This window comes from Ambystoma mexicanum, chromosome 2q, assembly GCF_040938575.1.
Source record: "Ambystoma mexicanum isolate Mex_15411 chromosome 2q, UKY_AmexF1_1, whole genome shotgun sequence".
In the NCBI taxonomy this organism is placed as follows: domain Eukaryota; kingdom Metazoa; phylum Chordata; class Amphibia; order Caudata; family Ambystomatidae; genus Ambystoma; species Ambystoma mexicanum.
Genome location: NC_090924.1, coordinates 204,105,905 through 204,128,064, shown reverse-complemented (window position 1 = coordinate 204,128,064; position 22,160 = coordinate 204,105,905). Strand labels below are relative to the sequence as shown.

Genomic DNA, 22,160 nt, shown 5'->3' with positions numbered 1-22,160 from the left:
ACCATGGCTGCAAGAAAGCACTTGATTGATCTGAGTTTACAGGGCTGAGCACCCACTAGCATAGGAGGAGGAGGGACTGCCTTACAATCAACATCAAGCGGCTCTGTCGGCTCGGATGTCGACCCCAAATGTTTCCCGCTGTGTAACCCATGCATAGTAATATGCAAGTTAAGGCGTACCTTTATAATAAGGATCAAATCGAAGGTGACAACCTGTTTCTGATCCGAGATGATCCAAATCAGCCACACCTCAAAACCACTAGACCACAGTGACCATGGGAACACGGACCACACAGCGCACACCTCGCTCTGAGTGTTCTGGAGGTTTTAAGCTCTGCTTCCAGGCAGCAGAAAGAGTAGAAAGACTCTTGGCAGTTCACAGGCTCCACAGAAAAAAGAGTGCACAAGCACAGTCACAGGAACACGCAGCGCACATCTTAAAACCCCAGAAATGGCAGTGAGTTTGTGAAACACCCTGCCCGATTGGCTACCTAGGAGAACAGGACAGTACTTCGGACATAAGGGTGTTAGGTGAGAAGTTATGCCACCAGTTATGTTTTAGCATTGCTTTGCCCCAATCTTGTAAATGCTCTGAATAAACAGTGTTTCTAATGAACTCCGTCCTCCCACAGATTCGTCATCCTGTATACTTCATAGGTTGCATCAGCTGGCACCAGAATTTTCTTTTTTCACTAGCAGAAAATCGAATTTCTCATTATGCCGGGTTTGACTCTGGTTCAAAATACTGCATGGACCTTATAAATCGAACATGTCCATTACTGACCCACATAATAGCTGTATCTGGTGTTTAGCTTGTAGACTGCGATTCCTCTAAGGCAATTGACCTGATGGCCCTATGTGAACATGCAGCACAGGTGGCCCTTGACGACCACTGTCAGCCACAGAAGACCCTCTTGGAAGAGGGGTGTGAGATGGACCACCCAACGCCAGCAAAAGATCCCTCGTTCAAGCGTGAAGCCACAAATACCACTGAAAAAGGTCCCACTTCAGGACCAGTTTGTGCCATTCATCCTTTTTTGCACTGGAGGTGAATACGATTCCTCAGACTAGTCTGGTATTAAGGTAGCGTGCCCTACCACTTTGTCCACTGTGGAACAGTGGGCTACCTTTAGGCAACAAATACTTCAGATATTCTCAAATGCCTTCATACAGACAGAAGCAATGATCATCTGTGTCTGTTAAGGTTGGCAATTTCCTACCTTTTTCAAAGCATCTCAGTTTCTTTTCACTCTGCTGTCTAGGGCGTGCTATTTCAAAATCATGTAGGTGATGTACCAACAGTTCTTTTTGGGTTTGAGCCGATGGAAACTTCCTAGGAATACATCTCCAAGTAATTTGTCATGGACAAATTGGATTTCAGAGAGCTGTGGTTGGACCTTAAAGATGCCAGTGGCCTGGGCGTCAAGCAGACTTGTACATATGTCGCACACAGGCATTGAAATATCCCCTTTAGAAGGACCATGGAAAAGGTTGTGGAGGGTCTGGTCTCACCCTCAGGATATAGTTAAGAGGTATTTTGGATGAGAGCCCTCAAAAGGGGACATGCTCCCAGTCAGCCCTCCGTTTGCTGACCTTCTATTGGAGCTGTGGCAACACCCTTTCTCCTCTTGCACTATAGACCAAAAACTGGCAATGAAACAAACTGACTCAATTGGGACCAATTGACCTGTCAAAGCACATGATCCCAGAAATCTTTGTGATCCAGCCGGCCACTGCATGGGCAGGTCTGATACGTTTACAACAATCAACTGTTAATGAGAGCAAAAATTAGATGCCTTTGTTAAAAAGATACTTTAGGCTGGGAGTGTGGCTCCTAAAGCCATCAATATATCTTGTTCATTTGCAAAATATTCCCGGATCTGTGCAAAGTTGTAGAGCACCTGCCAAAGGGTGAGATAAGGGATGGCTTTAATGTGTTAGCCTACTGTAAGCATACTGCGTGTCAAGCCTTACAAGCAAGCAAGGCAGATTGCGTGACCCAGCCCATGGGCACAGCCTCAGTGGTAAGGAATCACTTGTGGGTGAAGACGTCTGGTTTTGCACCCAACTTTCAAGAAAAACTACTTGATATGCTCTTCAATGGGGTCCACTTTTGAGCGCTAAGGCGGACGACTCATTTGAGAAATTCAAGGTCTCCAGAGCGACAGCTAAATTGTTGGCATTAGCAGTGCAACAGCTGTCGTCCACTTTCACATCTTCTATCCACTTTTTTAGAGCCTGTGTTAGGGGAAGGACTTTGAAAAGCCAAGCTACGATTAGCAAGGTTATTCAGAAACCCAGTTGAGCAAAACCACTCTCGTAGCAAAGTTAAACTGTTGAGGAAGGTGCACTGTTGTGTAAAACAGTTGACCCTTAGCAGAACTGAAAAGGAAAGGGCCCACACAGTTTAGTTATAAAGACTCCTTTTTTACAATATTATACTAAGGCACGCTTTAAATATTTCAAGATAAGTAAAAAAAAACCTTGAGTACATATATACAACTCGGATAACCCACTGCATGTTACACACTACTTTAGAATCAAAAGCAAGTAGCCAAACCGTAAATGCATTCATCAAAGTAGGAAGATACTATGTTAAGCACAGCGTAATACATAGGCTGTATAATTATAAGACACAAGAATCATATACTAAATTTAAAAAGTCCAACGCTAGCAAGTGCCACGTCTCTTGTAGTCTTTTAGATGTCCCAAAAGGTTCCTGAGGGTATAGGGGAGTAACCCATGAGGGCCCACTTAGCTAGTGCCGGAAAGGTACTGAAGTTAGTTAATGCACAGCCAATGAAACATGCAAAATAGGGACTTAAAAGTATAACATTATTTTCCAGTGCAAGTAGGAGCAGCTCCCACCCCTGGGGTTCTCCAGGATGACCCACTGAAGTACTGTCCTGGTCAACACCATTCTGGGCCTTCCCGGATAGCGCCAAGGTAAGCAGGACTTTGCGCCCAATGCAAACCTAATGGGGAGAGGACGCTAAGGTAAGCAGTCCTTTACACCCATTGCAAAACCAATGGGGAGGCAGCTGTTAGAGATATAAGGAATCTCAGACCTCCGGACATCTAGGATAGTAATAACAGTACCAGGCAACAGTAAATCGCAGGTGGAAGACCTGCCTCACAGTTGTCGCTGTGAGGGCTTTTCGGTTGTGGATTAAAAGGCAAGCACTGCCAGTCATCTCTAGTTTCCTCTGGCGACCTCACACTGTAGGGGCAACACCCATATTTGGTACCACAATGAAGTAGAGATCCTTGCAGAGATCTTCATAGTTCTTCAGCATGGGCTCTGGCATGGATTCACATGCTCATTAATATTCCCCGTCGTCCGGCCGGGAATCCTTGGTAAAAGAAAACAGTTTCACTTTCACTTACTGTCTTTCTCCTATTAACCAATCACTGAGCTTTGGGTCCTACTGCCCCCAGCCAATGACTGCCCTCTCCCTAAGCCCCTCCTCTGGCAGCCATCTTCAGATTTTTACCACACTTTCAAGTTTCCTCGTGTTTTGCTTTGAGTGCTTTTCTGCGGTTTGGAGGTTTTTTCGATAAATTTTCTTTTTTTTACTGGCAAGCAGGGATCCTTTTGTCTGCGTCTTCCGTCACCCCTCAAGGACAAGAATCGTTGAGTTACAAGTTTAAAGATTCCACAAGCTCATGGGGCCTACAACTCGCTTCAAGCTCTGCTCCAGCTGCAGGTTGAGGAATGTGTTTGTGGAAGATAAACACTTCCAATGCCTCTACTGTGTCCATCCGGATCACAAGGAAGTGGATTGCGCAATTTGCCTTGTATTCACCAAACACACCATCAAGGATCGACACAGTAGACTGGATGTGGTTCTCAACGCCAAGGCCTCTACCCTGTGCAGCAAACGGGGGCATGCCTCACCCAGGACTGGCCGGTCCGAGAAGCGGGCTTCTAAGTCCTTCCAGGTTGCCCCATCCGTGGGGTCCAAGCACTGCGAGTCCGTTTCCGTTGTGGTCGCAGCGCAAGCACGTCGTGCGATGAGGAGGGTGGCAGAGGAGGCCTCTACTGTACTCCAGGGCACAGATATTTCTTTTTCGGACTGGAGGACGTGGTGAACGACGGCCGAAACGCTGAGGACGACAACAGTGAAATCGTCGAGGGGGCCGACTATGACGCTGGAGCCGATACTGATGTAGGCCTGGGCCCAGCAAGCCCACTCCCCCTCCCATCCTGTCCACTCTCCACACGCTGGTGTCAGATATACAGAAGAGGATGCCTATGGCACCCCCGGCCCAGGTGACACCGGGCCGACCCCGGCGAAGAAGAGGAAGCAGCACCCCACACTGCTTCATCAACTGCCTCACATACCCCCCCTAGGGATACGTGGACAGACACGGACGACAGCAGCGTTACCACGCTACCGAGAGCTTATCAACCGGACGAAGTGGGATCAATCCACTCCATGGTGGCTCGCGTGTCTGAGCTCTTCCAGCTGACACCAGAAGAGGCAAGTGCCTAGAGGCTAAAAGGAAGACCATTCTGGAAGTGCCTCTCCTCGACGTTTGGGATGAGGGCCTGGTGCTGATGAGAAATCCTGCCTCAACCCCGGCGAAAAGAGACAGGTTGGAGAAGAAGTACTGGGTGCTGGAGTCCGCACCCAAGTGCCTTTGATCGCATCCTTCCCCAGACTGTCGTCTTGGCGGCTGCGAGGAAGAAGTTCTCAAATCCATAGTCTTCAGCCTACGTTCCCCGTACAGCAAGGGGAAGAAGTTGGACGCCATGGGCCGAAAGGTGATCTACTCGGCATCCACGACGTTCAAGGCAACAAATGCTCTTGCAATCCTGGCCAGGTACGACAGGGAGCTGTGGTACAAGATAGCCCTGATTCTGGAATTCCTCCCCGAGGACAAGCAGGTCAAGGGGCTGGAGATCCTCCAGGAGGGTGAAGTGGCATCAGACCATGCCATCTCCGTGGCCCTTGACATCACAGACACGGGATTCCGCCAGAGGTGTAAGTGTCTGCCTCAGTTATCGTGGCTGGTTGAAAGCCACCAACTTTCGGCAGGAAGTTCAGACAAGAGTACTGGACATGCCATTTGACGACAACAATATCTTTGGAAAGACTGTTGATGAATCGTTGCAAGCCATCAAGACTGACACTGACGGCCTGAGCTCTAGGCACACTTCGGCAACATCGCCCTTCCTTTCGTGCCTCAGGAGGCAAATCCAGAAGATCGCGAAAGGTTTTCGGCGGCAGATCATCCCCTTCCCATCAACCCTCCTGTTCCACGACCCAGAAGACCTACAGCGGTCATTGTAAGGCTTTCGGAGGTGGCTGTCGTCGTCACTCCCAAGGCAGTACGCAGGCCTCGTAGCAGGATTGAACCGGCCAGGACGTCGGGCCCCACCACCCATGCACCCCAGTGGGAAGCCGGCTTGCAGGCTTCGTCAGCGAGTGGAAGATGATCTCCACAGATCGATGGGTGCTGTACGCTCTCGCCCACAGACACACTCTAGAATTCCAGCAGAAGTGTCCGCGGATACCACCGGTGGCCCGACGGGAGCAGCACATCCCTCAGCTCCTGCAGGATTTATGGGCCATGCTAAGAAAAGGGGCGATAGAGCAGGTTCCAGATACGTCTTTGTAAAAACAGAAGACCTGGGGCTGGAGGCCCATTATCGATCTGCGGCGACTAAACCAGTTCAAGTGCCAAAAATTCAGGATAGTCACGTTGTAGCACATGCTCAGCCTACTGGAGGAAGGGGACTTTCTGACGTCGCTGGATCTATAGAATGCTTATTTCCACGTCCTGATTCATGAGAAGCATCGGCAGATCCTGCCCTTTGTCGTACAGAGAAAACACTACCAATTCATGGCCCTTCCCAGCAGACTGAATTCTGCACCCAGGGTGTTTACGAAGTGCCTGGCACCAGTGGTGGCCCATCTACGTCTGCAAGGGATCCATGTGTAACCGTACCTCGACGAACAGCTCATCTGGGCCAAGTCTAGGGAAATCATGTCTACCACACAGAATGGACGGTCCGGCTGCTGGCAGATCTGGGATTCTCGGTGAATTATCCGAAACCCTGCTTGATTCCATCGCAGGATGCTCTGTTCCTGGGGTCCAGTCTCAACAGGGTCTCCTGCCTGGCGGCCCCCTCAGAAGAGTGGATCGCAGCCATTTTGGGCAAGGTGCGCAACAGCTGTTGGCACTGAAGATTGCCACAGAGTGGGGCCATCAAGTCGCTGCTCGGCATGATGTTGTTGTGTATCTTCCTGATCATACTCTGCAGGTTGCGGATGCGACCCCTCCAGGAATTCCTGGTTGCTTGGTGGATACAGGTGTCCGGAAGCTTCACGGACAGGTTTGTTCTCTGCGAGGAGTTCCGTTGAGTGATATGGTGGTGGAGCGTGCGCTCCAACATCGCTGAGGGCATGAATTTCCAGGGTCCCCAATACCAGGAAATGGTCACCACGGATGCTTTCCTGGAGGGCTGGGGAGTCCACACCGTACGTTTCCACGCCAGAGGCCTGTGGCAGCCGGAGGAAAGGTGTCTCCACATTAAAGTCCTGGCATTACGGGCAGTGTTCTGGGCACTCAAGTTGTTCCGTCCCTCAAGGACAATGTGGTGAGGGTCTTCACGGACAATACCACCACGATGTTCTACATCAGGAAGCAGGGGGGCACCAGTACCCAGAGAGGTGCAGGACTTGTGGCACTGGGCCATCACCCAATGGATGTTTCTCATTCCTTTTCACCTAGCAGGAGTCAAGAACACCATCGCCGACTCCCTCAGCAATTGTACCTTTTTTCAGGAACGTCAACTGATAGAGCTTGTCCCTGGGGAAGAATGAGCCAAGGGGTGGTCCCTCCCCCCTCTCGCCCCCCTAGTTTCTTATTCCCAAAAAGGATGTGGGTATGTGTCCCATCTTAGACTTGAGGCTCCTAAACAAATTCCTCTGGAAGGAAGTTAAAAATGGTGACATTTCTCCGATCCTTCAGGCATCATTCAAGACCTTTCAAGTCTGTCACTGGACTTTCAGGATGCTTATTATCATGTACATACATAGGGGGGGTCCTCTTTTTTGTGTAGGGGGCTAAATTGGGAGAGGACATTACTGACATAAAAAACAGAAAAGCCCCAAATAGTTACCTATAGATATTGCACAATAGGTTGGAGACAGAAATTAACAAAAAGAGTGATTATACCATTTTATCAAGCAAATATCAAGGATGGAGTGGTCAAGTGTATGAAATTATATACAAAAGTTTATTCAATATAACACATCATAAAAAAGCTGACCAAAAGGTCAATGCAACAATCTAAAACACATACAAAGCACATGTACAGCATACAACCTGATGTGGTTGTTTCATCATAATTTCTTGTTTTGAGTGCTTTAAATCACTTTAAAAAAAGAATAGAGGTGATGTTAGTAACCAGAGAGTGACTTGTTTGAGAAATCGTTTTTTTATATGTATACAAATGGCCCCCAAATGAAAGTGTCGACAGTAAAGATCCGTTTCCAGCCTTGCTAGTGAGTACAAACAGCCTTTTTTTAAGTTTTTCAAACCATGGGCAATAGGTTAAGGCTTTCTTCAGGACACAACAAAAAAAAATTCATAACACAGTGACCAACAAATTTCGTCTTATCTATTCCAATACACTCAGTTTTTTCACAGGATTTCTCCCAACACCATTAATTTTGTGTGTGCTTAAGTTTCTGCTCTAGCTGTGTTGACCCGCTACTTCGCACACTTCAGCTTGTCCTTTCAATCTTGGTTCCCCATCCAGCGAAGGGTAGGGGGTTGTCTCGCCACTCCAGGGAATTGTTGTGTTTAGTCCAGGAAAGTAGCCCAGGTCTGGTCGAACTTGGGTTTATTGCCAAATCTGACGGCTGTGATTTTATCCGCCGCAATTATTTCCCAGCACTTGGACCACCACATTTGCATAGCTGGGCCTTCAGGGTCTTTCCAAAGTCTGGCAATTGAGATCTTCACGGCTGTTAGGAAGTGAGAGCATAGGTCTGACATGCGGCCTATTAGTGGGAATTGGCCTTCCCCCACCCACCCCCCTGTCTCTCCAAGAAGAAGAATTCCCGAGTCCCATGGAATCGTGAGGCCTGTTATTAATTTGATTTGTTCTAAGACGTTCTACCAGAATTGGGTGGCTTTCGGGCATGACCAGAAGAGGTGGAACAGCAAGCCCAGGTCAGGGCATCCTCTCCAGCATTGTGGGGGGATAGCTGGGTTGCATTTGTTCAGGATCACCGGGGTGCGGTACCATCTGTAGCACACTTTAAATGCCCCTTCTTTGTTTGTCGTGCATTTTGAGCTTTTGTGCGTTCGGGATCAAATGTGGCTCCATTCCTCCGGTTCGATGGCTCTGCTGGGATACACACTATGCAATTAGATCAATATGTAAGTATTAACACTATACTAATACCATATACATTTACTAAGGAGGTTGTTAGGCAGAAACCTGTGCAGTTCCCTTAGGGACCACTGTAAAAGATTTAAGATTACAGGTGTTTGGCAGTAAACCCACTTGGTAGCAGTCTGTACCACACAGATTCACTTGGTAGCTACGGCTGACCAGTCAGACTTCCCTCAAGAAGAGTTAGGCAGTATATAGAGTATACACAATAGGTACAGAGATACAGTAGCACAAGCAATCACTGACCAGAGCTTTGGTGTAAAAGTATATATTATTTAAAGACACACCTAGCACAAAGAGGTAAGTAAATTCAGCACACAGTCACTATTATATATATACAACCCTAATTACTTATTAGACAAGTCTTAATGAGAAACACCACTTATTTGCAGACAGAGGTGAGCGCTTAACATAAGATGGCACGCTAATAAGTTATTAAAAAGGGAGGGGAAAAGGCAGAGTTATGGAAGCACACAAATTTCAATACTTTTTAAAGAACCACAGTCAGGCAGGATAGGCAGAGTTCTACTGGAGAGCAAGGAAGTCAATTGCAAGGCCCACTCTTGGGGAGAGCAAGCAGAAAGGGTCCAGGTTCACACAGTGGGGTTATGCCCAAAGAGTCTGCGGATAGTTCGCACACAAATAATGAAATTAAAGTCAGGAAAAGTTAGCTAGGTTGTCCCAGGCCAGCCCAGATTAGAATGTCGAGGCTTTACTGTCACCCCGAACGATCTGTCGCAAGGGAAGCCAGGCGGGACACAGTACCTTAAGTGTGAAGGAAGCTCCAGCGGGGGCAGTTGTTCCTGGCAGCGGTTGCAAGTCGGTGTTTCATCCAGAGGAAGAGCAGGTCTCGACGTGGAGGAAAGATGAAGGTCATTGCACTGCCAGGGAAGAAACCAGCCGCAGAGTTCTTCGGTTAAAAGGTACTACCCTTCTACTCGCGGTAGTGGTAAACCGTGGTATTCCGGTTGCTGGGGTGCTTGGCACAGGCAAGGCGGCCACGAGGTGCTCCAGGAAGGCGAAAAGAAGGCAAAACTGGTTATCCCCACCAGTCAAAGGAAGAAGACTCTCCGGGCTGGAGATCTCCTTTGTCGTCGGGGAAAAGTGGTGAGACGGTTCAGCAGGGCTCCACCGGTGGTGTCGTTGCAGGTCGTCTCAGCTTCTGCCTCCTCGGATTCTTAGGTACTGTGGCAACTTCTGAAGTTCCAGTCACCAAAGCCCTGCTTTTATGCAGCAAACCCCCATTCATTCAGCCTAGCTGTCAATCAAACATGCTAAGTGGTGAGCCGGCCGGCTCACCACTTTGACCAATCACACAAGAGTGCGACTTGAGTTGCCAAGGCAACTCAGTCCAGGGTGCCTAAAACCCCTCCCACACCCCCTCTGGTACCCAGACAGAGTGGCACCACTTTTGGAGGCTTCTGTGGAGAAGCCCGCCAAAAAGTGGAACAAAGGGCTCGACTTGGGTTGGAGTCACAGAAGAGAACGCACACGCCATTTTAGAATCGAGTTCTGGCAAAAAATACCAACCGGTGAATTAATATTAAATAACTAAACCAGCGGTATGTTCGAGGCTATAGGAATTGAATAATTAACGTTGGTAGCCTCGAACAATGGGAAAATCCCATAGAGATATATTCGCGGTCGAATATAAAAAGTAGTATCCACTGCCACCAGCCAAAACTCGATCAGGGGGGGACGGAGACATGCCCCCTCGAACAGACCCCGGGGCAATCGAATTGCCCCGACCAGTACGTCCACAATATGATGGTTTGTACTGGTTTCTGTTCATAATTTGGGACTAGTAAAGCCAATGGTGACTTTACATGCCCTGGGAGACAGTCACTCCCAGGGTATGGAGTCTGTTTGGGGGTCGCTACGACGCCCCTGGGTTACGGCACGGAGGGTGCTGTGTAACCCACATCAAAAACACATGAAACCCTATGGAGTAAAAGACCCCATAGCCCATAAAACACATGGAAAGACAAAGGAACACCTCAAATCATGTCTAAGAGTGGGAGTTAAGAGTCTCACTCTTAGCAGGAGAAAAAAATAAACCCCAAAAATCGACTCACTAGGTTTGGGCAATTAGCCTTTACAGAGAATTCTCCCCAACAGAGGTCTAACTAGAGAAACCAACACTTTACTTTTATAACGGTGAAAACAATTCAGTCAGGAAGATTAGTAAAATCTGTATGATGTGAAGTCATTACAATTAAAAACTTCACTAACAGTTGTACATTATAGTAAATTAAGAAACAGTATATGTAGCACAATTACCCTGCCTTATAAAATGGTTACTATAGGAGCTTTATTTTGAAGAAGGCTGCTCATTGTATGGTGTCCATTGATAAATATGAGCCGAGTTGCTTAACAATTGAAAGGGAGGTGTTTCATCCATTAGATTTGGATAATATTTACTCAATAGGAAGAGTTCCTTCAAAGCGAAATAACTACCTACCATAGATGTGACTCGCACGACTTTAGTTAAATGGATGACTGATAGTGGCCAGAATATGTATTTACATTATAATGCTCCTCTTCTGGGTAATCCAGGGATCCAGTTGGTGAACAAAATGCTATATTGGCCTAGTTGGGTTCTGAAGGGTATCCTGAGGGTAGGGGACTTAGTACAAGGGGGTCATGTGGTTTCCTTTTTGGAACTTCAGAGGAAATTGGGTTTGGGGAAAAAAGGGAGTTGACTAATTTTATGGAAATAAGTACGCTTGTTCAACAAAGAATGAGCTTGATGTCAAACCCACTGGAAAGGAAACCGGCAGGATGTGCACTACTTGAGTTGTCACCACGTTCTGTCTCAAACTATATGATTCTGATGCCGTTGGATGATGCTATTGTTGGGTCATGGAGCAAATTGAAAGATAAATGGGAAAATGAGTTACAGGATGCAATTTCGGAGTGAGTGTGGGGTAATATTCTGCAGGCAGGTTATAGGAGCAAATTGGATCTGAATCTGATACTTGTTCACCAAAAAATGTTGTGTTTTTCGTATTGGACACCTGTGCGTAATCATAGGTTTGACCTCCTTGACAATGAAATATGTTGGGGATGTGGGAGTGAGAGGGACTATTGTCCATATGTATGGAATTGTTCTAGATCTTGTCGCTTCTGGTAGAGGGCGGGGAGTATTCGATAGGCTGGACACTGTAATGTCTTTAAGTCTTCCAAGAACACCGATATCGGTAATTCTCCCATCTGACAAAGGACGATGTGGGACTGCTAAAACATACAGATGTTGGATTGATAAGGCTTTGATGATGGCGGTAAAACTAATTTTAAAGTTGTGGAAAACCAGGAAAAAGCCACAAATAGAGAATTGGGTCAATGATATGCAGTTATTGTCAGACTTTGAAAAATATATGTACCATAGAAAAAATCAAGAGTGTTAATCTGGATCTCTGGTCACCCTTTAATGAGTTATATGGTTCACGATAATGAGTTTGGTGAATGCTGTTCTGGTTAGAGTTGATGTTTACCCATCTATACGTTTGGGTGTTTTTCTTTAGTAATTAGTTTAATTCTTGATAAACTTATAAACTGTTAATATTGATGTCCGGCCTTCTTGAAAATGTTATCTGTTGATGTTTTTGTTACTCTTTTCTGAAAATGATAAAAATGTACAAAGAAATAAATAAAATGGTTACCCTGCCTAATAAAATGAGATCCCTAGCACTTCAGAAGTCCTTCCCTGATAACGTGAGTGGACCTAGTGCCCTTCAGAGCTACTAACCCCAAGGTGAGTTCTTTAGCGAGGCAATAGGCTTTTACAGTGAAGAATAAGTGCAGGCAATGCCAAGAGGCTGTTAAGTGTTCTAAGGAAACAAAGCAAAGTACCAGAGTTTAGGGGTCCTCCCTCCCTCCCCCCATCCCACCATACTAGGGAAAGCCAAGAGGATATCCTTGGCCTGAAATAAACCAATCGCGGCCGGGCAAGGGAGAGGTAGGATTATGACTTTGCTCTCATGCTACCCAATGGCAGCAGAGGAGTGAAAGAATAGATGTGCCGGCTCAACCGCCCCCTCCGCCCCCATACCCTCTGCCTCCCATCCTCTGATTACTTGGTCCTGTTGCAGTGGGTCCAGGACTTGGTCTCTTTCAGTGTCTAGATTGGGTCTGGCTAAGCAGCAGTTCCAAGCTCCGGTGGGGTGGTTCCTGATGCTGGAGGAGGCACAACGTCAGACTCTCTGGACACAAAGAAGGCTGGCAGCCGCGATGATCATTGCACTCAAGCGACGGTAGGTGACTCGTGGCGAATACATGGAACTTGGTCCTGAAGGGCCCCTCTTTAAGTTGAAGAGTAGCAATGGCAGGAGAAGTGTTCTTGGCCCACAAGCTAGGGGTGTGCAGAATCCCAGGTCGAAACACAGATCTGCAATCTGTGAACTGCAAGTGCCCTGGAAGGAGCTGGTCAGCCCAGAGGACAGTACTGGGACACTTTGAAAGGCTCCAGAGGGCAGGGTCCATGTGCAGAGGTTGAGGCTAATTGGTCTCACTAGCCCAAAGGTCGTTGGTCTTCAGAAGGTCTGTCCAGAGAAACTGCACTTGATTGGAGGCAATACTGTAAGTTTTCAATGGCAGGCCACAGGTTTTCCGCTGGGTACAATTCTTTGTAGTATTCTTGGCTTAACCGACAATGTGAAGAATGGCTGCAGGAAGTCCTCCTTTTATTTTAGAGTTGAGCCCCAGTCTTCCCCAGCCCTCCAATGGAAGGCTGTGCGTAATTCCAACTGCAAGGGCTGTCCAATCCTGGGCAGCCTCTTATCCCACATCTGCACACCAACATATATCCCCCCCCCCCCCTTGCCACAGTGTGGATTGGACCAAACAGTCCCAGCCCCCACATCCACCCATGTGTACACACACTTCTGTTTTGCCATGGAATGCCAAGGCAACGCCTGGGAAAGAGCTTTCTTTTTATAGCATTTCCTGACATGAGAACATATGAAGAAGGCCATGGGATACAATTGCCAACAGACTGGACAGAACATCCGTGGGTCAGCCATTTTGAGTGTATGGTACTTGAAGTGTCATTATGCAGTCAAATGCAAAAGTGCATACATCCAAAATTTGAAAAGGCACTGTAGAAAATGATCTACTACCACCAACCCGTCTTGTGCAGATCCTAAAAGTAACAAACATTTACAAAATGGAAAAGGTTTGCAAAGTACCCCCTGCTGCACTTGATTTTAAGGTGATGCGTGCCGACTGAAAAACCAGAAGGAATTTCAGAAAGGGAGACTGGGTCCCCCTGCTCTGGTGGCCTTGGGGCATTGCCAGTGGCCCTAAAACAGATGAGCTAAGCAATTTAAGCCAATCAAAATGCTTTACTTGCCTCCTAAATTCAGGACAAACAATAGCAAAATGTCAGGGTTCCATTGATGTTAATAGAGGTAAGCTTGTAAAAAGAAAATCTTTACTTACTCCTGGAACTCTGAGTAGCTGCTGCTGTTCTGCCGCTGCTCATCCTGCAGTTGTCCTTCATCGTGGGACCATTACTGCTACCTTGATCGTCCCTTTATCCTGTGAGACCCTTGCTGGGACCCCTTATCCTTGCTCTATAAATGCTGTGCTGCTCTTCTCACTGAAGGTCACCTCATCAAGTGGTTTCTCAGACCCAGTGGACTAGATATGTATTATCAGAAGTCCCTCACTCTGCAGCCATTAGCCACCTGCGCTAATGTTATCGAGCTGTGGAGTGTAACTCCCAAGACTCCACCTGAGGGGTTTCCATTTCTCCTACAGCTATTCATCATAAGTACAATTTAACGAACATTACCCTTTTACTGCGCAAACTATTGGGTTGGGCATTTTACCCAAGTACTCTTTGGAGCTGTTTCTTTTTTAAATCGTATTGGTGATTTTTCTATAGATTTTTGAATGAACTCTGACAGTCATGGGAGGCCACTTCTAATGTATTTATTAGTATGGCTAAATTATGTACAGCTGCATCTAATGTGAGTTTGTGGGTGTATGTGTAATGATAAAGTACTTTTCTGCATTTTTCTTAACCTGATTGTTGCCCTATTATGCCTTCCTAATTATTTTGACTTTGGTTTCACCCTACTGTAATAACCTACAAGTTATGTACTGCTTCTCTGTTAGCGTCTATTTTTCACTGAGGTACTGGGAATCATTACATTACTGCTTTTACTCTATACCAGTGATATTCAAACATGTTTATGCTGAGCCCCCTTCAGTATAAATATTGTTGCTAAGCCTGCCCCTTGAATGGATATATTGTTGCTGGGGCCCCCAGAGATGCCATATCTGCTCATATTTTCTATAAAATGCGGTTACCATACTCCCTTTTTGAAGAGCCTCACACCCCCACTAGAGATCCTTTGGGCCCCACTAGGGGGGGCAGCCCCACATTTTGAGACATCTATACTTACTGTGGTCACTTACCTAATCACTTATTTGACTGTTTCTTTTTTTCCTTTTATAGATACTTAGTGTGTGTATACATATTTATTTCCAGCATATTATGAGCAGTGTATTTGTACGGGTGCAGGCCAAATTATAACTTGATGCTTGCCCATACCCTCCTAGGAGCTAAGCCAGGCTGCTCTGTGTCAAAGCCATTGAAAGAGTTTTTGGAAACAATTGGTGGGCACCCTGTTCAGACACTACTGCTTTGCTTTTCTGAATCTGAGGGGGTTTCTTTTGGTGTCTGGCAGGAAATTGAGTCACAGCAAAGAATAGAATCCATCTATGTACTTTATGTTCTCCAGCATGGGGTCTTTCATGGATTCACATGCTCATGAATATTTACCGTCAGGCTGGGAATCCTTGGCAAAAGAAAGCAGTTTAGTTTTAAACTTAAACTGCTTGTCTCCTCTATAGCCTATCTGTGTCCTTTGGGTCATACTGGCCCCAGCCAAGGATACTTGTCCTCCCAAGCGCCACCCCTGGTGGCCAGCTGCAGATTGTACTGCATGTTTCTAGTGTTGGGAGTTATCATGCTTCGCTACTCGAAAATAATTTGTTTTTTGCTGTTTTTTGAAGAAATTCTCCATCACTTCATTGTCAACCGTGGCGTTGCAACTACCGGCAGCTGGGACCCGTTGTCGGCGAATATCTTAATTCCAGATCTTCAGCTCGTGGTGCCACAGGCCCAGGTTTGGACCTAGACCATAGTGGATACCACAAAGAAAAGCCTCTGTAGGTCCTTTGAAAGCTGCATCCTGAAGAATATCTTCATAGAGGATCAGCACCTCAAGTGCATTTACTGTCTTCATCTCGACCACAATGCGGACAGATGCTTAATCTGGCAATTCTTTTTGTTGAAGACTCGGAAGGACCACCACTGGAGTTTTGTGGCATGGATTGAGGAAGTGAAGGCCTCTGATGTGGCCTCGGGGAGTAGTCCTGCCTCTTCCAGGGCTGGCAGGTCCACTGATTTTACTCCCGCTTGTAAGAGGTGGAGGTCCCCTGAGGAAACGATCTCTACGAAAATCCCAAAAAAGGTGAAATCCTACGTTTTATCGACTTTCTCGTCAACGGTCAACTCGGCTGCGAACCAAGTTCTGAGAAGGGTCGGTCATCTGTTGCCAGCCGGCTGGTGGGTTACCTCCGTCCGCAAGGAAATTTCTGAAGGAAATTTCTGGGCTCGTCGTCAAAGAACAGATATTCTAAGGACTCATTGCTGGTTCCACCATAGTCAACAACTTCATCAAAGCTGTTGACCCGTCGACGAACAGCATTTCGCAAAATAGTCTTCCTTCAACTGCCGCTGCGCCGAAAGGTTAATAGACGACCGTCGCCTTTACCTCTGCAATGGTCACCACGGCCAGGGTCTCTCTGCCGCCTAGACCCCCGTCAGTGGACCCTATGACAATCCCGTCGACGACCGCTCCTATTACTGTGCCGCAGGCCCCTGTCTTAGCCTCTTTCCTGAAGGACTTTGATATAGTGAGAGACATACCTCCAACTCCTGGACTTCCTGCCCACGTCCACCAAGGCTGTCCGATCCCTATGAGATCCCCCAGGAAGTCACCAGCCAGCTACACCAATTCTGAATAGGAATTTTTATTCGGATTAGCAAGGGGGCCATGAGGAACCCATTTCCATTCTATCCATGCCTCATGAGGGCGGCACCAACCCATGAGCCTTCCCATCCATTTAGCCCTCCTGGGCTTGGGCCCAGTTCCTGCTCCGGCTGTACCGGCTACACCTGTGCCAAGGAACATGTCCTTGGGCATTCTAACCAGCCTGCCACACTGGTAACTGAAATTCAGCAGCGGCTGCCCACTGCTCCTATGCCTAGTCCAGCCAAGAGTCCTTACCCCTGATATCTGAACCTCCACATGTCGATGTGCCCACCATAGCCTCTCCTCCTGACGAAATTGTTTGTTTTTTTCCACGCCATTGCGAAAGCCGCCAATCTCTTCAATCTGGTGTCATAAGTTGCGCAGGGCACCAAGGCAGGTGGCTGTGCTGATGTAAGGGGGCAGGTAAGCGCACATAGCCAGAAGCTAAAGATGAATTAAGAATAGGCAAGGTAATTCAGAACGACGGAACAGGAAGAAAGGCAGAATCTCAATAGTGAACAAAAAGGGATGGAAAACATGCAGTGGACAAACGATGAGGAATCCCTGTAGGGGTGTATACACAGATTGGACTAGAGACTGCCCACAGATATAAGGGAAGCTCAATGCCCATGTGTAAGTTACTTTTACAGGCATCACTCCTTGCAAGCGCATGGAAAGGGGAAGCAGGAGTGGCTTCCGTGTCTGAACCCTAGGGCACAAACAAGGAGTGTATTCACACGAGACAAGCCAGTATGGGTCCAGTCGGAACCTACAGCGGATGTCCTTGGAGGGAACAGAATGCAACACACTGTTATATTTAATTCACTATAGACTACAAGTAAAACAAGACAAAGGAAGGGGCAGAGATGCCTGCTGGGGAACCCTGCAGCCAAACTCTGAACAAAGAAATAACAGAAGCACAAGTGAGGGCAAGAACAGTAACATAAATAACTAGACAACACTTGGAAGTCAACTAAGCATGGTTTAGAAGGGGGAAAAGCAAGTAGAAAATCTATTTGCAATAATACACGAGACTGGAACTGCTGACCGGTAATCGGGAACTGTAAATCTGGACTGGAATAGCCAGGGCAGGACAGAAGATGGCTACAAGGAAACACAGGACTGGAACTTGGAAGCCGAAGCCAGGACACACAAGCTGAAGGAAAGGAAGAAGGAACAGCAGGCAGGGAGCCAGATAATAGGAGGTAGAGAGCAAGGCCCTGCAGACAGGGAACAATGACAGCAACCGAGTAGCAGGCTGCAAGGCATGGAGTCCAGAGGAGCAGGACAGAAGGCAGATAAGTGGCAGGGCTGCCAGGCAGGGAGCACCGGGCACTGGAACAGGGGCAGGATCTGACAGCAACAGGAAACAGCAGAATAGCGTGGCTTAAGGCAAAAAGGCCTGGGAGCGAACTCTATGCCAGAGACCTGTGCTCCTGCAGGCAGCTGCTTAAATACTGCCCTGTGCTGAAGCAAGGTAATTAGCAGCACCTGGAGCAGCACACCTGAAGGTAATCTGCCTCCACCCTCTCTGGTCCCTGGAAGGTAAAAGTAGCACTGAGCTCCAGGGCTTCTGGGGATTGTGGTTCCAACACCAATACATAAGAATAACCAGGAAATGAGAACTGCCGTAAGTTGCATTATGGGAATTGAAGTCCATGTTTTTGGAAATACAGATTTCGGGAAGGAAATGGCAAATAATGATTTTAGGGGCTTCTTTGAAGATGGTAGAAAACACCCCACAGGTCTGAAGACAGCGGCACCCAGAGGCGGAGTTGCGGAAGCATGACACCAGGTGCCAGAAGAGGAGGGCTTCCTTTTTAACTGTCAGGAATCTGCTAAAAAGACCATTATATCGGCCCCTTTATTGGATGACATATGCGACGATTGCTTGGCAGTCATGAAGGCTCCAACTACCATGCCTGCTAAGTGTGAGCGGTTGGAGGAGAAATAGTTTCAGGTTTGGCTCTCAGGTGCCTCTGGTCTCTGCCTTCTCTGGACTCCGTGGTATCGGCTGCTGACGGCAAGAGGTCCTCCAACCCCTCTTCGTTGTCCATGGTGCCTCCGGTCCAGGAAGACAAGAAGCTTGATGCTGCAGGGAAACGCATAATCACCACAGCTGCTTCCACCATCAAAGCCACCAACGTCCTTGCCCTCCTGTCAAGGTATGACAGGGGACTGTGGTACAAGCTGGGGTCCCATCCTTGACTTCCTCTCCAATGACAAAAAGGCCAAAGCCTTGGCCCTTTCACAGGAAGATTAGGTGGCTTCCAACCACGCCATCACTGTCACTCTCGACTTAACGGACTCTGGCTCCTGCCAGATGGGGGCGGGGGTGGTGTGGCTCTCCGACACCAGGGTTGGATGAAGGCCACGAATTTCTCCACCGATGTACAGACCAAAGTCATTGACATGCCGTTTGATGGGGACAATCTGTTTGGCAAAGCAGTCAATGACACTCTTCAGGCCATCAAGATCCACACAGAGACGGTGTGCTATCTGGGAACCCTGCAGCAGAGAAGACCGTCCTTTCATTCCCTGAAGGGTAGAGTCTCCAGATCGTCCAAGGGTTACACCAACCGCTATCGTCAGCCCTCGTGCTCCACCACACAGGATGCTTATAGGGGTTGCTCCCGGGCCTACAACAGTGGCACCCTGCGTCATTACCCTGCCTTACAACTTCCCCCCACAACCCCCCTCTACCCCCCATCCAGGATGCAGATGGCGAAACAGGCCTGAACCGTCCCAGGACCTGCACACCCTCTTCCGCACCCTAGTGGGAGGCCGACTATCAAACTGTCGATCAGTGGCAACAGTTCCCCACAGTCCAGACAAATGGGTGCTTGATGTTCTTCAGCAAGGGCACACTTTACAATTTTAAGACCAGTGCCTCAGCATTCCTCCTGTCGCACGACAAGAACTTCACATAGCCTAGCCCAGCTGCTACAGGAGTTTAGGGTTTGACTTTCATTGGGTCCGGTCTGTATGACCCAGAGGACAGCGATTGATTTAGAGGAGAAATACAGTTTTAAAGCTAAAGTGAAACACTTTTTTCTTTTACCAGACTAACTGGGAATAATCATGAGCATGTGAATCCATGCCAGACCCATGCTGGAGAACAAGAGTTAAAGGTAAGAACTTAAACCTTCCTACACTTCTGTTTCGATTGATGTTTAGTCCCATCCGACCATTACACAACTTTCTCATGGCAAACTGATCAAGACAGTTCGTGTGCATGGTTAGGAGTTGTATTGTGGCCTTCAATTGCTCCACCTGTCCCTGGTCCTCTATTTAAGTTGAATCAACTTCAAATTCTATGCACTCTATTTGTTAAACTGACTGATTCCACTCAACATATGTTCAGGGGTGAACAATCAAAGGCAAGTCATCGCTTTCATAATCTGATCGGATTGCCCAGCCATGCGGAGCTAGAATCGCCTGCCAAGGTGAAAATTCTTATTTTTCTTTTCTTTTCTTTTTTCCTGATAGGAAAGAGCCTGCGCGTACCAGAAAAGGTTCCATTCCGGATGACCCACAATATTGAAACTGCACTTGGTGTGACAGGAGTGGAAGGGGTTTTCAGACTTTCCTGTGAGCAGGTAACAATCCGTGTTAATGTTATTTTAGTGTGTTGTGAATCAGTCAGTTTTGTTCTTGAATAATGCCATGCCCCATTTTAACATGCCTCTCACCGCTTTCTTGCAGGGAGGAAACAAAACTGCATTGTCAATTCTGTCTCTTTTTAAGTCTGGGATTAGAAAGTTGAAATGTCAACCTTTCTGCATGATTTGATTACATTTCTTCTATTCTATGTTTCTCTCACTTCCACAGCGCCCCTAAATTGCTTGCTTCTCAGATAATAATCTGCTGAATTGTTCTTGTGAGAAAGGGTATTAATTAAGAGTGCAGAAGGGGGTGGCGGCAAATAGTTGACGATTTAACTTTAAACTTTGGAAATTGATGTATTATATGCCTATTACTTGTAAATACTGATACTCTTACCTCCCCTTTCCTCCATACTGCATGGGCCGTCCCTCGCTAGAACAGGAGACAAAACCTTTTTCACCAGAAAAAAATAATGTTCCCCTTTAAATTTAGATTTGCGCGGGGTTGCAGCCCTGGAGCATGCGCTCCCCTGACTCTGCCCACCGGCGCCACTCCCCAGTCCCCTTTTCTGCATCGACTATAACAGGCAGATTTCACCAGCGCTCCTGGGTTTGGCTTCGGCCTTGTAATACCATGCGCTCTTCCCCAGATACTTTCTTTGTTTTTTTTTGTATTCTTTTTATCAATCAGGTAATCGGTCCTCTGGTGCCACGCTCCTCCCCGGCGCTTGTCGAATTCAGCAGATGTCCAGCTGGCGAGGGGGTTTTCCCCACGTCCGATCCCCACGCTCTTTGCCTCCGCTGCCTTGGCCATGACCACGGCTGGGAGGGTTGTACCGTGTGCAACGCGCTTACACTGCATGCTCTCAAGAACAAGCTAGCTCGGTGGAGGGAGCTCTTCGAGAAGTCTCCTCCAGAGGACTTGAAGGAATTCGTCAGACATAAGTCAAGGCCCAAGGTAGGGCTGCTTTTTTCCAGCGTGCCTCGCAAGGGCGACTCCTTCCCAAGGAAACACCCGAGCGGGAGGAACCTATCAGGTTCTCTCACCAGCACGGGTACCAAGACTAGTTCAGGTACCGGCCGACAGGTCTAGGGGTCATCAGATCCCTCTGGAAACAGTGCTGAGGAACCGCAAGTTTCTGTTACTGGGTTTTACTATGCCCTAGTACCGGCCCGATGTCCGAGAGGGCGCCTGCACGCAGCACTAACGGCGAACCTGCCGAGGACACTAAGTCTACCAGGACCCATCTTGAAGTGCAGAGTAGGTCTCCTGCTCCACCGCCAAGAGTCCTGGAGGAGGCCGGACCCAGTGAGCCAAGCACCACGACTTCAGCACGTGGCATGCAACTTGACAAGATGGCCGCTGCGCCAGACAATTCGGCCGCTTGTCCGATACCGCCCCTTGCAGCCGAGCAGGTAAGTGAACGAGTTAAAAGGTGGTACTGGTGTCAACCACTAACGCAGCCTACTGCTTATCCATCAGCTGGGCAGGTTTACCACGCAATCATCTAGACAGAGTATGCACCGGCCCCAGTAGCCGCCCGCTACCCCGTCAACATCACATGCTGCCCCACCGGCCTATGAGGTCAGATCTTTTGAAAAGTTCCTCACTCTTGTGAGATCTCCTCAAATGGGGTCCATCCTTTCGGGAGGTCATCAGGGACATGGTCCCTCTGGCCCCTCCGCCTGTGCCCATAGTCATCCCTCCTATGGCTCCAGCACCACAGGCCCTGATGCAGCCACTGCAGCCCTTGCCGGCTCCTTCAATTCCGGCACCTCTGCCTCCCACAGTTCAGGTGGCTCTGCAACAGCCTCCACCACAGCCACTGGCTCTGGTTCCAACACTGCAGCCCTCGGCACCCAGCACTCCTCTGCCACCTCCGGACCAGCCAGACACCCTAGTGGACACTGATGAGGAGGAGGGCCCTGATACACCGTCGTTGGCCAAGGTCTTCCATGAATGACTTGCCGGTTTGGCAGAGTACTTGGGGCTTCCACAACCCGAGGTCGAGCAACCAAAGGCAGGGGTTCTAGCCAAAGTCCTCACTCTATGCCCCCCCAGCTAGAACAGGGATTCCGATGCAGAAGGACG

The 22,160-nt window shown here is 48.0% G+C and overlaps 1 protein-coding gene across 1 annotated transcript in view; it reads left to right on the top strand.

Moving 5' to 3' along the window:
• The window catches only part of SMG1 (SMG1 nonsense mediated mRNA decay associated PI3K related kinase), a 2,768,248-nt gene that overhangs the window by 1,468,459 nt on the left and 1,277,629 nt on the right, over positions 1 to 22,160 (top strand). Inside the window, exon 44 of the mRNA XM_069647131.1 lies at positions 19,953 to 20,062. Coding sequence (XP_069503232.1) covers positions 19,953 to 20,062 — 110 coding nt within the window. The remainder of the gene's footprint in view (positions 1 to 19,952; positions 20,063 to 22,160) is intronic.